The sequence below is a fragment of the Sus scrofa genome, chromosome 1, assembly GCF_054392235.1.
Source record: "Sus scrofa isolate SSC_HxYL_T2T_F1_AM1 chromosome 1, Sscrofa_HxYL_maternal_Yorkshire_Landrace_v2.0, whole genome shotgun sequence".
NCBI classification, from domain to species: Eukaryota; Metazoa; Chordata; class Mammalia; order Artiodactyla; family Suidae; genus Sus; species Sus scrofa.
In genome coordinates, this window is record NC_139383.1 from 132,969,704 (window position 1) to 132,983,171 (window position 13,468).

The 13,468-nt window shown below is 34.6% G+C and overlaps 2 protein-coding genes across 6 annotated transcripts in view; one reads left to right on the forward strand and one right to left on the reverse strand.

Annotated features, from left to right (window-relative positions):
* Window positions 1–9,108, forward strand: part of MYEF2 (myelin expression factor 2) — a 42,023-nt gene extending 32,915 nt beyond the window's left edge. The window contains exon 17 of one of the 3 annotated variants that reach the window (XM_005654449.4): window positions 633–2,042. In XM_005654449.4, the coding sequence (XP_005654506.1) occupies window positions 633–796 (164 nt within the window). In that variant the 3' untranslated portion in view covers window positions 797–2,042. Of the gene's footprint in view, window positions 1–632 lie in introns of all 3 variants that reach the window. The other 2 variants (XM_084971120.1, XM_084971121.1) reach the window with 2 other exon arrangements.
* The window catches only part of SLC24A5 (solute carrier family 24 member 5), a 51,335-nt gene continuing 39,131 nt past the window's right edge, over window positions 1,265–13,468 (reverse strand). For 2 of the 3 annotated variants that reach the window (XM_084971130.1, XM_084971125.1), the window contains exons 10-14: window positions 9,381–9,464; window positions 9,198–9,301; window positions 8,744–8,844; window positions 6,784–7,067; window positions 1,265–4,352 (exon numbers count right to left, since the gene is read on the reverse strand). In XM_084971130.1, coding sequence (XP_084827256.1) covers window positions 4,114–4,352; window positions 6,784–7,067; window positions 8,744–8,844; window positions 9,198–9,301; window positions 9,381–9,464 — 812 coding nt within the window. In that variant the 3' untranslated portion in view covers window positions 1,265–4,113. The remainder of the gene's footprint in view (window positions 4,353–6,783; window positions 7,068–8,743; window positions 8,845–9,197; window positions 9,302–9,380; window positions 9,465–13,468) is intronic. The other variant, XM_003121523.5, reaches the window with a different exon arrangement.

Here is a 13,468-nt window from a genome sequence, read left to right on the forward strand (position 1 = left end):
TTAAATCTACAGTATCTCTCACATGCCTGTATATATAACATACTTGGTGCCACACTCACGTTTGGAGTTCAAATTGTGATACTGAATAAATGACTTTGGCACAGTGATTGAAAAGCAGAATTTGTGGAGCCCTTTGTGGTCTGTTGAAAATTAAATTTCTTGGCATTTGCTTCTATTGTCAGGGGTGAAGGAATGAAATGGAGGATAAAAGGGAAGGTAGATTAGAAAATTGGACATAAAGCAGCAATATTTTTCTAAAAATAGTTTTGTTTAAATTTATAAATTTGTTATTAGGCATGGTGACTTGATGTCATTTTGTGCTGGCTTACCTCATTTTGCTATAAAATTCACTTTAGAAATAAGGACTTAATGTAAAAAATTTTAATTAATATTAAAATTTATTTTTACTTCAATTTTGTATATTATAACCTGTATATATTTATTACTTATATGAATTGCATTATATTCAGAATATAAGAATAATGGTTATATGATAAACTATTTTTAAATCATTAATGTTTTTAGCCAAGTTATTTGTCACTTCATTCATTCATTGGCTATGAGAAATTTGAAAACTGGTGAAATGGAACCTGTTTAAACTGACTTGTAATTCTTTAATTTTTCTCTTGTAGGTCATGTAATGTTTGCAGAAATAAAAATGGAGAATGGAAAGTCAAAAGGCTGTGGAACAGTCCGATTTGACTCCCCAGAATCAGCTGAAAAAGCCTGCAGAATAATGAATGGCATAAAAATCAGTGGCAGAGAAATTGATGTTCGCTTGGATCGTAATGCATAATTTGAAACCACGGTTGGAACATTCTTACATCTGTTTTGCTGAATCTCCTAGTAAAAGTCATTTTTAAAGTAATACTGTATGCTTATAGAAGTTGTAAAGATGAACTTTTAAAACTCCCACCAGCTTTTAACAGTATAGTGTTAAATATACTGTGATTTTTGTTAATCTCAAGTTTGGGTTTTAAAGACAGCAAGTCTGGTCATTCAGTTTAAATGAATGGTTATACTATTTTTAATGAAATAAGCCATTTTCTTGTTATTTTCAGTTCTACATAGCGGGATTTGTTTGTTCAAGTGTTCCCAGCTTTTATCAACTTACTGTAAGGTAAAACGTAGGTGGTTCTTTTTTTAAAAAAAACTTGTTTTATATATGTAATTGTCCTTGAAAAGGAAGGGCTCAGACAAATTAGGATATGATTTTGGTTAGTTTTAAAAATACGTTTTGTTGATGATAAAGAATTACTGTAAGTTTTAGTTCAGAATATTTTTTATTTGACTTAAATGAAGAAATGGAATTTTCCTTCTCTGCCACTCCCCATCATTCACATTTTCCACATAACATTATTAACGTTAATCTCCACAGCCCCTTATTTTATTATTTCCAAGAATTCCAAGTTCATATAAAACTGATAATGTAGCAAGCCCCAAGTATAATAACAGGCAGACTATTCCCAACTTTCTGTCTAGTTTCCAGCCATTGAGGTGAACTGCTAAGAGAAGAAAAATAATCGAAATGTTGAGAAAGATGGTTATGTAAGTTAGTCCTCTACTGTTCACTTCTACAGGAGCAGATGTGTTTATAAATGCAGTTTTAATAAACCACGGAACACCTAGGCACAGCATATCAAACACGTTGGATCCCACAATGTTAGACATAGCCATATCTCCTTTGCCTGCAAAAAAAGCATGCTGTTAAAATGTGCATACCAATACTGTCTTTTATTAATAAGCTTCATAAGAAAAACACTGGATACCTATTTTGTTTGTTTTGGAAAATTGTATTAGAGCAAAAGTCTTAACTGAGTTTGTATTTTTAATTTGGGGGATTAGTATTTAAAGTCTTAACATTTATTTATCTAATAATAATTATTTATTAAACCATTTTTCAATAAGGTATGTAGATTATTTGTGGCTTTTCATTCTAACATGGTTAATTATGATTTAATGCACATTTCAAATGAATATTATTTAAAATATTAGATTTAGTGAAATTAATCTGCTATTAAATAATAAAGCCTTCCTCTTGAGTTACTCTTTTTTTTTTTTCTTCAAAGTATGTTACTGAGAAAATAAATATTTTAAAGGTACCTTTGCTCAGTGTATTTCAGCTAGGCTTTAAGAATGGGCATTGCAGCTTGAGGGGTTTGGTTCTTACCTTTTTTTGCAACCAAGACACTTGCGATCGTGTCTGGTATGCTTGTTCCTGCTGCTAATAATGTAAGGCCCATTACAGTATCTGGAATGTCTAATGTTTCCCCTGTAATAAACATAGATATTGCAGATTACAAGTCTTAAATAGATTCACTAACTCTTCTTTGCATATATTTCTTTCCTGAACAAAAAGTAAATAGGCACATTTATATTTCAGAACCAATATGTACTTCAGTTTTAGTTAGCAAAATATTTAAATAATATTAGTAAATTGGGTAACCCAGATAGCACAGATTTTTAATGATAGGTATTCAAAAATATTTAAAAGACAAAATTCTACCGAGAAGTACCTGGTATGCTTGCAGAAGTTTTGGGTGTCCACTGATAACCTCATCAAGGCTATTATTTAATATGTGCTAATGAGATTGGTCATTTTCTCTTTGTTTTTAAAAACATTTTTCTAAAGAGGTCAGATTTAAGCAAATTACTTATAGCTGTTTTTAAACTATTAATGTGTTAACATGGTGTGCATTTTTAAGTTCTGCTTTAGTTACATATCTTAATTTAGTGTTTTCTTTGGAAAAGTACCACAAATATTAGGAAAAAAAAATAGTATTCTGCTTGAGTCTTTCTAACTTTATGGTCCCAGTTTTTAGTACTTTTGTTAAATCTGATGTTAGTTCAGTGTTTTTCAGAAATGTGTTCATTTTGGAAAACAGAACTAGAGGGAAGTTTTTTTTTTTTTTTTTGAAGTACATATAACTGCTCTTCATACTGTAATTGAAAACTTGCTTTAGAATCTTTTTTTTTTCTTAAAATTTCAATTAAAATCTTCAAGTAACATATTTATTGCATGCTTATATATTGATGTTGGAATTGTAATTGTTTGTTAATTTTTGTTTACTGGTTTGCCGAAGTTTATATGTACATAAATAACACTAATATTTATCATCTTGGGGATTGTTCTATAATCTAATACTTGATTTTTGCTCTTTTCTTGCTTTCCTGATATCAGTTGTGATATAGTTTAGAAAGCAAGCTATTGGACTTTTTCATCTTACTCATTAAAAAAGAAATATTCTTAGATAGTGTACTCTTCAGAATCACATTAATTTGGGAAAAGTCAGAGGTCAGCAAACTTTTTGAAAGGGCAAGATAGTAATTATTATTGGCTTTGCAAGCTTAAATATGATCTCCATCACATTTATCAGCTCTGCCAGGTAGTGTGAAAGCATCCATAGACAACATATAGAGGGATAAGTGTGACTTCGGTAAAATTTTACTTGCAAAAACATCTATTGTGGCACATAGGTGGTAGTTTGCTCACCTCTGATATGAGTCCATTTAGGTTAAGCTTTTGGGGAGAAATTAGCATTTTTTTTTTTTGTTGTTGTTGTTCTGTGTTTATATTCACTGTTTCCTTCTGGACTAGGAGTTCTCTGGGACTAGAACTGCTAATGCCCAAGCACTAGTAGTTAAATCTTAATCATGAAGGTAGTAGAAACCTAAACTAAAACTTTATTTTATAACCTTTTTACTTATTTCATAGTACATTTATATTGCTATATTAGAAAGCAAAATAAAATGTAATCCAGTTAAATGGTGAGCACCCATTGTTTTCTCAAAACACTGGCACCTTGGTATATTTTTATCATGGAGTGAAATTCAATATAAAGACTATATTATGGACCCATGCACATGCTGTGAATTCGATTTCATTTATAACATGATCCTTTGATTTGTACCCCTGAGCTGTGTAATCATGAGAATATAGTTGATATTTGATATGGAACTCACAAAACCTGAATGATCTTGTTGGTATATTAATATTTAATCTTTTTGTAAATAGCAGTAATCTTTAGTCTTTGGTCAAAAAGGTATTTGCTCTTTAACTAGACTACATTAAGTGAATATATGCTGTTTGTGCTTATGTAAAACTGTTTAATTTTAACTTATGCTCTTGTACTTAAGGTACATACCAGTTATTGTGACCATCCAAACCAGGATATATGTAAATGCAGATATCCACAGTGCTGACATGAAAAAAGTTATGACAAAATAATTTTTCCAAAACCTTCTTCTACAATCTGGTATGGTTAGAAAAAGTAGTATAATAATGGGAAAGGATAGTACCCAAAAAATTCTTTTTAAGTCTGCTTCAGGCATGTTGAAAACACTTGGTGGATCTGTTAAGAAAAAATTAAATGATTTTGAGTTCTCAAATGGCCAATTAAGTCAGAAGTGTCCATTTAGAAAGCTATATTGAAATAAATTAGCTGTATCCTTTTTTAAGGGGCTATTTGAAACATTCGAATACCTCATTACTGATATTGCTGGCAAAACGAAACTAATTGAGACTTTAGGGCAGACAGTGTAAAGTGAGATACTCAGCATTTCTTGATTTGGGGACTTAAATCCATCAAAATGTCCTGGGTCATGTATTAAATATGCTAGAGACGTAATGTTCATAAAATGTCAGTTCAGCATCTCCTGGTTTTCTAGTGTGGGTGGTCTTTAGTAACTTTTGCTTATGAGATTACCTGGCATCTTACCTTAGCTACTCCAGATATCTCCATTTTCTAAAATTGATGATACCTCTGGCCTGCCCTGAGTATCAGATAATGTATACTTAAGGAGTAAATGGTAATTATGGCATAATCTTTTTATTAAGTTGTAAATTTTTTACGGCCTCACCTGTGGCATATGGAGGTTCCCAGGCTAGGGGTCAAATAGGAACTAATAGCTGCTGGCCTATACCATAGCCACAGCAACGCCAGATCCGAGCCGCTTCTGGGACCAGCACTGCAGCTCATGGCAACACCATATCCTTAACCCACTGAGGGAAGCCAGGGATTGAAACTGTGTCCTCATGCGTAGTAGTCAGATTCATTTCGTATTCAACTCCCTAAATTGGATATTTTAATTCTCATTGTAAGTGACTGGGGGCTTGTTCCATTATTTTCTTTCATTAATTTACTAAACAGAATTCACCACAATTCTTAGGAAAAAAAACCTTAAGAAAATAGGAACTAGTATAGAAGCCACAATGTTAACTTATAAAACTTGAGTATGTCTTTTTATTCAATTTGTTTTATTAAAATAATGGAAGATAATATATTGGATAAAAATGGAAAATCACTTTTTTTTTGGCCGTGCCTATGACCCGTGGACGTTCCCGGGCCAGGGATCAAACCCATACCAAGTGCAGCAGCTTGAGCTGCTGCAGTGACAATGCCAGATCCTTAACCTGCTGTGCCACAAGAGAATTCCAGGAATTCACTTTAAAATTGTTTAAAATTTGTGTGGCATTTACAACATACTATATACTTACATATTAGGTCAAACCACTTTACAACTAATGCTGGTACAAGAACTCATAAAAATTTTTTTGCCAAGCTTCAGCCAGTGGGCCAGCAAGTAACATTAGATATAATTTTCATATAATAAAAAATTTTGGGACTTTTTTTTTAGTTTCTCATTACAAAATTTAACTTAAGAGATGTGTACCTCTTGCACCTGAAAGACTAGAAACTGTAATTTTTATAAGAAGAGGAAAAGTCATGCTTTACTTTTTTAAGGTAATAAATTAGAATAAGTTTTCTAATGTTCTAAAGAAAGTTTAGAATCTGTTTCTTAAAACCACTTTATAAAAAATAACCCATAAATTTATATTTCTGGCCCTCGCTGAATCTGACTTCCTACTAAACAGTAAATGTTTTTGCTCCTGCTTCAAATGACATATTTAAAACTTGTATCATTCCTTTGTTTCTTTTTCCTCACACCAGCCCTTCTTCCCAAATTCCTAGTTTTTGTGAGTGGTGTTCTTATTTTCTCAGTCATGACCAAAGCTTTAGTGTAACCCTTCAGTTGCCTAGTCTTGGTGATGCTTCCTCTGTATTGTCTCACTTCTGTTCTCTTTCATTCCTACTGTCTTCACTCTGTCTCGATGTCAGCTAAACATATCGATCGTTTTAGTAACGTCTTACAGACCTCCATGTCCTTTATTTCACTTCTCATAATTTCTTGTTCACAAACCTGCAAATACTCTTATGTCACATTTAAGACCTTTTCTGTCCTACTCCTTTCTATCTACTTTTTCTCTGCTTCCACACTATGCACATTCTGTGCTCTACTTACCCTTACTACTTGAGCAGGCCTTTTGATTGTATTTCTTTTGTCAATCCATGGAATACTGTTTACTCATATCTCCGTGTCATTTATTTATGACTAATAAATAACAGCTAATAAGACTTCAAAAGCTGTTACCTATTAGTCATAAATCAGGTTGTTAGTTAAAATCCTACTATTCTACAAGGCTTAGTTTTACTGCTCCCTTCTCTGTGATAACCTTTCCTAGCTAACTATCCTCATCATTTTTATACCATATATTCCATTCAAGAACCACAGTTATGCTTTTTTTTTCCTCTTAAGCTTTCATATTTTAACTATTTTTTTTTCCTATATTATTAGAAGCTTCTTTAAGGATAGGTCTGCCTCTTCATCATCCCTGAATCCCCATAGTGCTTTTTTATATAAGTATATAGTACTTTCTGAATTGAACTGAAATTATGTTTTTCCAGTGAATAAACTTAATAGTGGGCAGAGTGTGATTATTACCTTCGGAAACCTGACTAAGACCATGTAAACTTAAAGAAAGCTGGGAGTAGCCAGAATCTTCATGAAATATTCCACTGTCAGTTCTTGATTGTCTTCGGATGAATGGTTGATCCTCATCTTCCCATCCCATCAGTGGCTGTTGTTCACTTCTCTCTTCCATAGCTTTGCCAAGACAGGTACAGCAAGGACTGCATTTCTTTATAATATATTGGTTAATTTTAATGTCAAAACACAGCACCAAAACATATAATCCGTATATCAAAATCAGTAAAGTTCCTTCATACCTATAAATTAGAGAAATTTGTGTGTTTTTAAATTAAAAGTGAAAGTTACTTTAGAGTTAATAGCTTTGGAGCAGTATCTGCTTAATAATTTTCTAATGCAGCAACAGATCAGAAATAGTCCAAATATATTTTAGTTTTATAGGTGTGTCCAGACTTGGTTATAGCATTATTAAAAACTTACTGATGAAAGATTGACACTATCCTATCTATATTTCAGAAACAAGAATTATAAAATCATCATCTTCATTTGTAGTTTCCTTCCAAATGTTGGACATAATAAGTTCTTTGAAAATAATAATAATTATAGGTTTTCAAAATAAAAGTGAAACTAATGAATAGTCATAGGCATTCACCTGATTTCACTGGAAGAATATAATAATTATAAGAATATGGTAACTATTCATTTCAGTTATTCTAATATAGAAATTTTGCATAAAATATTCAGAATATATTAGGCTTTGGCTGGAGATTTTCAGTTGCTATGCAGAGGTATTTTGATGATTATAACGTAAATGAATTTGGCTTAAATTCACAAGAAAGCAAGATATTCTCAAAAATAAAATGGTACCTAAGGCACTGAGAACTGTCTTCCTATACTTTAGTTTGCTGTTTAAAGAGCTGTGATTAGCTGATACCATCACATTTGAACCTTGAATTTACCTGTTACCTTAAGCCAGTGAACCTCTGCTAGCGCTTGAAAGCACAGAGTTCTTGATTTTCCTAATGGAGGGAGCATTAGCTTGGTTACTCTAACAGTCCTTGTCCCCTTACAGACGACCACCAAGTCCCAGAAACATCCCAGTCATAACCACCAGACTTTCCTTGGGAGACAGACTAGATTTCAGGGTGATTCCTTTAGAAATTTTGCTCCCTATTAAAGTTTCTTGATAGCAAGTTTTAATGCAGCATTGCCCAGCTGTAGTATTCCAGAGGGATACTGTTTACATTGTTCTCTTTTTCTGGTGTCCTCTGGCACTGGACAGTGTACAACCCATGTGGCTATGTTTTACATTTCTTTATCCCATAGATTCTTAGCATAGTGATAAACACCTAATAAATACCTAGTACTTATTAGCTGAAAAAATACCTGTCCACCAAGTCACTCCTTTTTTGTTTTTCTTGAAACAGCAAGATGTGGGGGATATTATAAAGAAAGGAACAGTTTTTAGTATTGAAACTAAACATTTTCTATTTTTAGAGGAAGAATATAACTATGTAGTTCCTTTTACAGAGTGATTGTCAGGGAGAGGGAGGAACTTAAAGGGACTTCTTTTGCTTCCTTTGTTACCTTTCAGTCTTGGGACCATGACCACTTCTAACCAATGCAAGGTAAACAACCCAATAAATGAAAAAGCCACCTGGTGGGCCTTTAATGGACAAAAGTTGGGAGACTTTCTGAACAATCAGTGGGGAGAAAAAAGTGATAACATCTAGTGTTTAGACAAAAAAGGAAACTGACTTGACTGAAAAGAAATCATAAAGAAGGGAGAAGAATCCAACCAGCAATTGTGATGAGGAGGTTAGCTCAGAAACCTACTGGAAAGTGCTGCGGAAGTGGCAGATAACTTGAGAAGTGACAAATAACATTTCTGAAAAAAAGGAAATGCCAACAGAGAATTTTATAAAAATCGTCTTGTAATTGTTTCACAAAAGAGTAATGATTATTTCATGCTTACCAGTAAACTTGGTTGTCAAATATTATGGCAAGAACTGCTGCTACACTAATCGCATATGCAGCACAGTCTCTGAACAGGGGCCAACATGATAGTGTTGAAACCTGTAAAACGATCATTAATTTACTCTTTCCATTATGCTGTAACTTCTTCAAGTATTTGATTAATGTAATACTAAAATTGTTTGTATATTTGTAGCTGAAATATTGTTATCTTTTGCATATTGCTTAGAGAAAAGGGAATTTTAAGAAAAACTGTTTCTAAGCCTATTCTGATTTTCATAAATTTGACCAAGAGCTATTTGTGGGTTAACCTAAAATGGAGTCCATGTTGTTTTTTCTACTGATTAATAAATTCAGTTGAACACATTACTAGTGCCTTGTTTGTTCTAGACTGTAAACTGTTACTATAATTTGTCAAGACAATAAATTTTGTTGAATAAAGTTTTCTTACGTACCACATTAGATAGTAATCCACAGGCTGCACAGATGCCAAGGATATTATAAATTGCAGACCCAAGAATGGTGCTAATGCCAATATCGCCCTTTGTGATAAATACACCTGTGAGCAGGATGTAAGTTAGTGTTGACTTAGATAAAATCACACAGAGTAAGTAAAAAATAGAAGGAGCAATACTTACCGAGGAAAGCAGTAACTAATTCAGGAGCTGAACTACCGGCTGCCATAAAAGTTGCACCTGCAACATCCTGAGACAATCCAAAGGCTGAAGACAAATGAAATTGTTATGCTTGTTAAACTGACGAAAGAGTATGTCTTCATAACTAAATAGATATCAAGCTACATCTTCACAGAAAAATCACTAATACTAACTTCAACTGGAAAAATAACATACAGGTTAAAAAACAAGGAATTCAGATTTGTTTTGTTTTTTTGCTTTATACATTCATTATTTAATGCTTCGGTAGAAACAGAAGGCTAGGAGACTATTGGAACTGCCATGAAATGGGATCCTTCCAGATCCAGAAAAGCTTGCTTTCTAGCTGTAGGGCTTGTAGGTGGATAGCAACAGCATGATTTCTTTAAAACTGTCATGGCTCAGTGGTTAACGAATCTGGCTAGGAGCTATGAGGTTGCGGGTTTGGTCCCTGGCCTTGCTCAGTGGGTTGAGGATCCGGTGTTGCCATGAGCTGTGGTGTAGGTTGCAGATGCGGCTCAGAGTCTGTGTTGCTGTGGCTCTGGCGTAGGCCTGCACTCAGATTAGATCCCTAGCCTGGGAACCTCCATATGCCGTGGGTACGGCCCCAGAAAAGACGAAACAAAAAACAAACAAAAAAAAAATGCACTGTCAACAATGCTGCAGTAGGAGCTGAGAAAATAAGGTAATTCAGGAGTCCTAATCCTACTTGAAAGAGGAGAAAAAGTGAATGTAGGTAGATTTTAAAATCTATAAATGATGTTGAATTATAGAGTTTGTTAACAATTTGGCAATTTCAACCTTGGCTAAATACAAATAAGAGAAAACTACCTAGAAACCAAGTAAGACTTACAATTTATAATAAGAGTCTATTGATTTGAAATACAGAGTTACCAAAACTGCTCCAGAGTAGGAAATAAGAGAAAAATACTCCTATTCAAAGAGTTTGTGAATTTCCCATAGACTTAAAAGCATGCAAATCCATTATCCAGTGGTTGATGAGAGTCAAATTTGTGGCCCTTTCAGCTTTAGAGCTAAGGCACACTATGGGAAAGAAAGAGAAAGCTGTTGAAGAAACTACTTTGCTTTAGGAAGGCTGAGAGCAGGTTGCATCAGATCCCCAACCAGTCTTTCCTGGCAGACAAAAAAATAGCCCATAAAAGTAGCATGCCAGGCATTACTTAGCCTAAGTCTCAAAGTGTCAAAGTTAGAACTAACATGCAGTTTTCCAAAACTTGGATAGCAATCTCTAGTTTATTGTTTACTATAACTATTGATTTTTGGTATTCAGTTTTCTCAGACCCTCAAAGTCAGATGTGCTTGATTTAGTCCCTGTCACCTGTGCTCAGAATTTTCTGATTACTTCTTGACTGGGAACCGTTACCTGTTGCTCACCCTTTAGTCCAGCTCAGGCTCTACTACTCTGCTGAGACATCTGCCTTCAACATTACTGATTTCTTTTTGGTTGTTAGTATGGCAGATTGTATTTTATAGAAATACGATATTTCTACCCACACGGTTTTCCAGAACGTTCCCATTCCTTGTCAAAAAACTAAAAACAAATAAAAATAACATGGAGTTTACATCCTTTAAGCCTAGATGAGCAGAGCCATAATATTTCTGAGACTGACAGAATTTCTTCATGGTTCTCTCTCTAGGGACATTTGCTTCAGGAGCCCTCAACGACCACGTAAAAACTCTGGATACTTGAAATCCCCATACTGGAAAGGCCTCATGAAGAGCCCATATAGAAATAGAGATGCCTGAGGAACCCCTGATGTTCCCACAGTTTTGAGTCTTTCCATCCCTGGCACTGGAAGCATGAAGGAATAAGCTTCCAGATAATTCCAGCCCTCTCTTCAGACTATGTCAGCATAAAAGACCTTGAGCGAGAACCACCTAGCTGGGGCCGATAAACCCCCAAAGCTGTGAGAGGTATGAAATGATTGTTCTTTTAAGCCACTAGTTAGGGAGTGATTTGTTAAGCAGCCATAGACAATTGCAACACCTGACTGTTGTTCATCTATTATATTTGTTGTCTACCTACTATACCAGATGCTTTTTTTCTGTGCCAGGAATGTTGCAGTAACAAAACAGACAAATGTTTCTACTCCAGAAGAGTTTAATTTTAGTGAGAACAGACAAGAAAATATGTATTCTGTAAGAGAAAGGAGAAAAAGTGGGGTAGGGGGATATAAAATGCCGTGGAGGAAAGACTGATTTTAGATTGGGTAACCAGAAAGAATCTCACTGAGCTTGTAACTTAACAAAGACTTTGAAGTGAGGGAGCTAGCCGCACATAGGCCTGGGAGTATTCTGGGCAGATGGAGTGGGCGCAAAGGTTTTGAGGTCAAAGCTAGCCTGTATGTTCAAGAAATAGAAAAAGCCAGTGTCTGGAATAAAGCGTGTGAAGGAGAACTGTAGGTGATGAGGTCAAGGTAGTAGGTGGCCAGATCATGTAAGACCTAGTAAGGACTTGTAGCTCCTAGTAAGGACTTTGGCTTTTATTGTGAAAAATATGAGACGTGCTTAGAAAGCCATTCGCAATATTGCCTGCTGATGATATCAGCTCCAGTCATCTTCTTTTAATCCCCATGGGGTTGTCTGGTCTCAGCAGCCCAACCAGCTCTAGTTTGAGCTGTTTTTCTCCCTGGTAAGCCTCCAATGAAAAGTCCCCTCAGGATCATCAGAATTGTTTAATCCAGACCCTCTATCCTATTCCTTACTATTTGCCTTTGGTCTTGTTGCTTAATGAACATCTACCTGAGGTGACTATTGAAGGGGAGAAGTAATAATATATATAACTTACCATGCATAGCATAGCATTTCTTTTACTGGTAAGAGTGATTTTACACACACACACACATACACACACACATACATATACATTTAATGTTTATATTCTTACTACAAATCTGATATGTAGTAGGACCAATTGGCCATAAAACTTAACATTTAACAAGATAAAGCATATTGTTCTCTAACTTTTTTCATTTTATGTATGAAGTAAATAATATCTTATATTCATGGAATACAATTCACTTTTATATACATAATTTAATAATCTCAACTCTCTTCAAATATGAGTGGTGATACTTCCATTCTACAGATGAAGGAACAGGTCTAGAAGGTTAAGTACCTCAAAGTTACATGGAGAGTTAGCATCTTAAATGTGAGGACTTAGGTCATAAACCCCAAGTCTGCTGGTTCAAAGTCCAGGATACTTCTATTTTAACAGAGAAGCTCAATATAAGAGTGATACTTAGGGAGTTGCCTGGCAGCCTAGCAGTTAAGGATTCAGCCTTGTCACTGCCAAGGCTCAGGTTCTATCCTTGGCCCAGGAACGTCTACATGCTATGAGTGCAGCCTGAAAAAGAAACGACGACAATTAAAAAAAAAAACAAAACAAACATACAAAACGAATGGCACTTAGGCAGCCCAATTATAATATGGGAGGTGACAGTCATTTTCTTCCCTGCCTTGTGGCACTGGGTACATAATTACCCCTGTTCCATTATTTCCTAGTGGGAAGATAGCTAATAGGAATGAGGAATACTTTGGAAGTTTTTCAGCATATTCCAGAGAATGTCTAAATTTAGTGATATTGTATATTACTCTGAATCCTCAGATCAAATCAGGGCTAGATAATATGTGGAGGAAATTGAAAAAAGAACAAAATGCTTTATCTTGAAAAAACTGTCTAAACTTGGAACGGCCAAAGAGTGAGTTGCCAATCTTTGTTTAATGCTGGCTAAAGAATGCTTCATTAGAAAAATTCAGTGTCAAGCGAAAAAAGGTGGCCTATCCAGCTTTTGAAAGGTAGGAAAATAGGTGGCCCTTTTTGAATATGTTCATTCTCAAAAGGCAGTAACAACAAAGCTTGTTGGTATTCACTGAGTTCTATTTGAGTTATGAAAAGAAAGGTTCTGTATAGATGGATGTGTAAAACTTCAAAGCTGTTTTAACAAATTATATCTTAAGGTCCTAAGCATATTTTATAAAATGGTTTATGCCTTTGAACTTTAGAGTTGACTGGCTTTGTCTTTGCTGACCTTTGGGTAGGTAGCATTTTT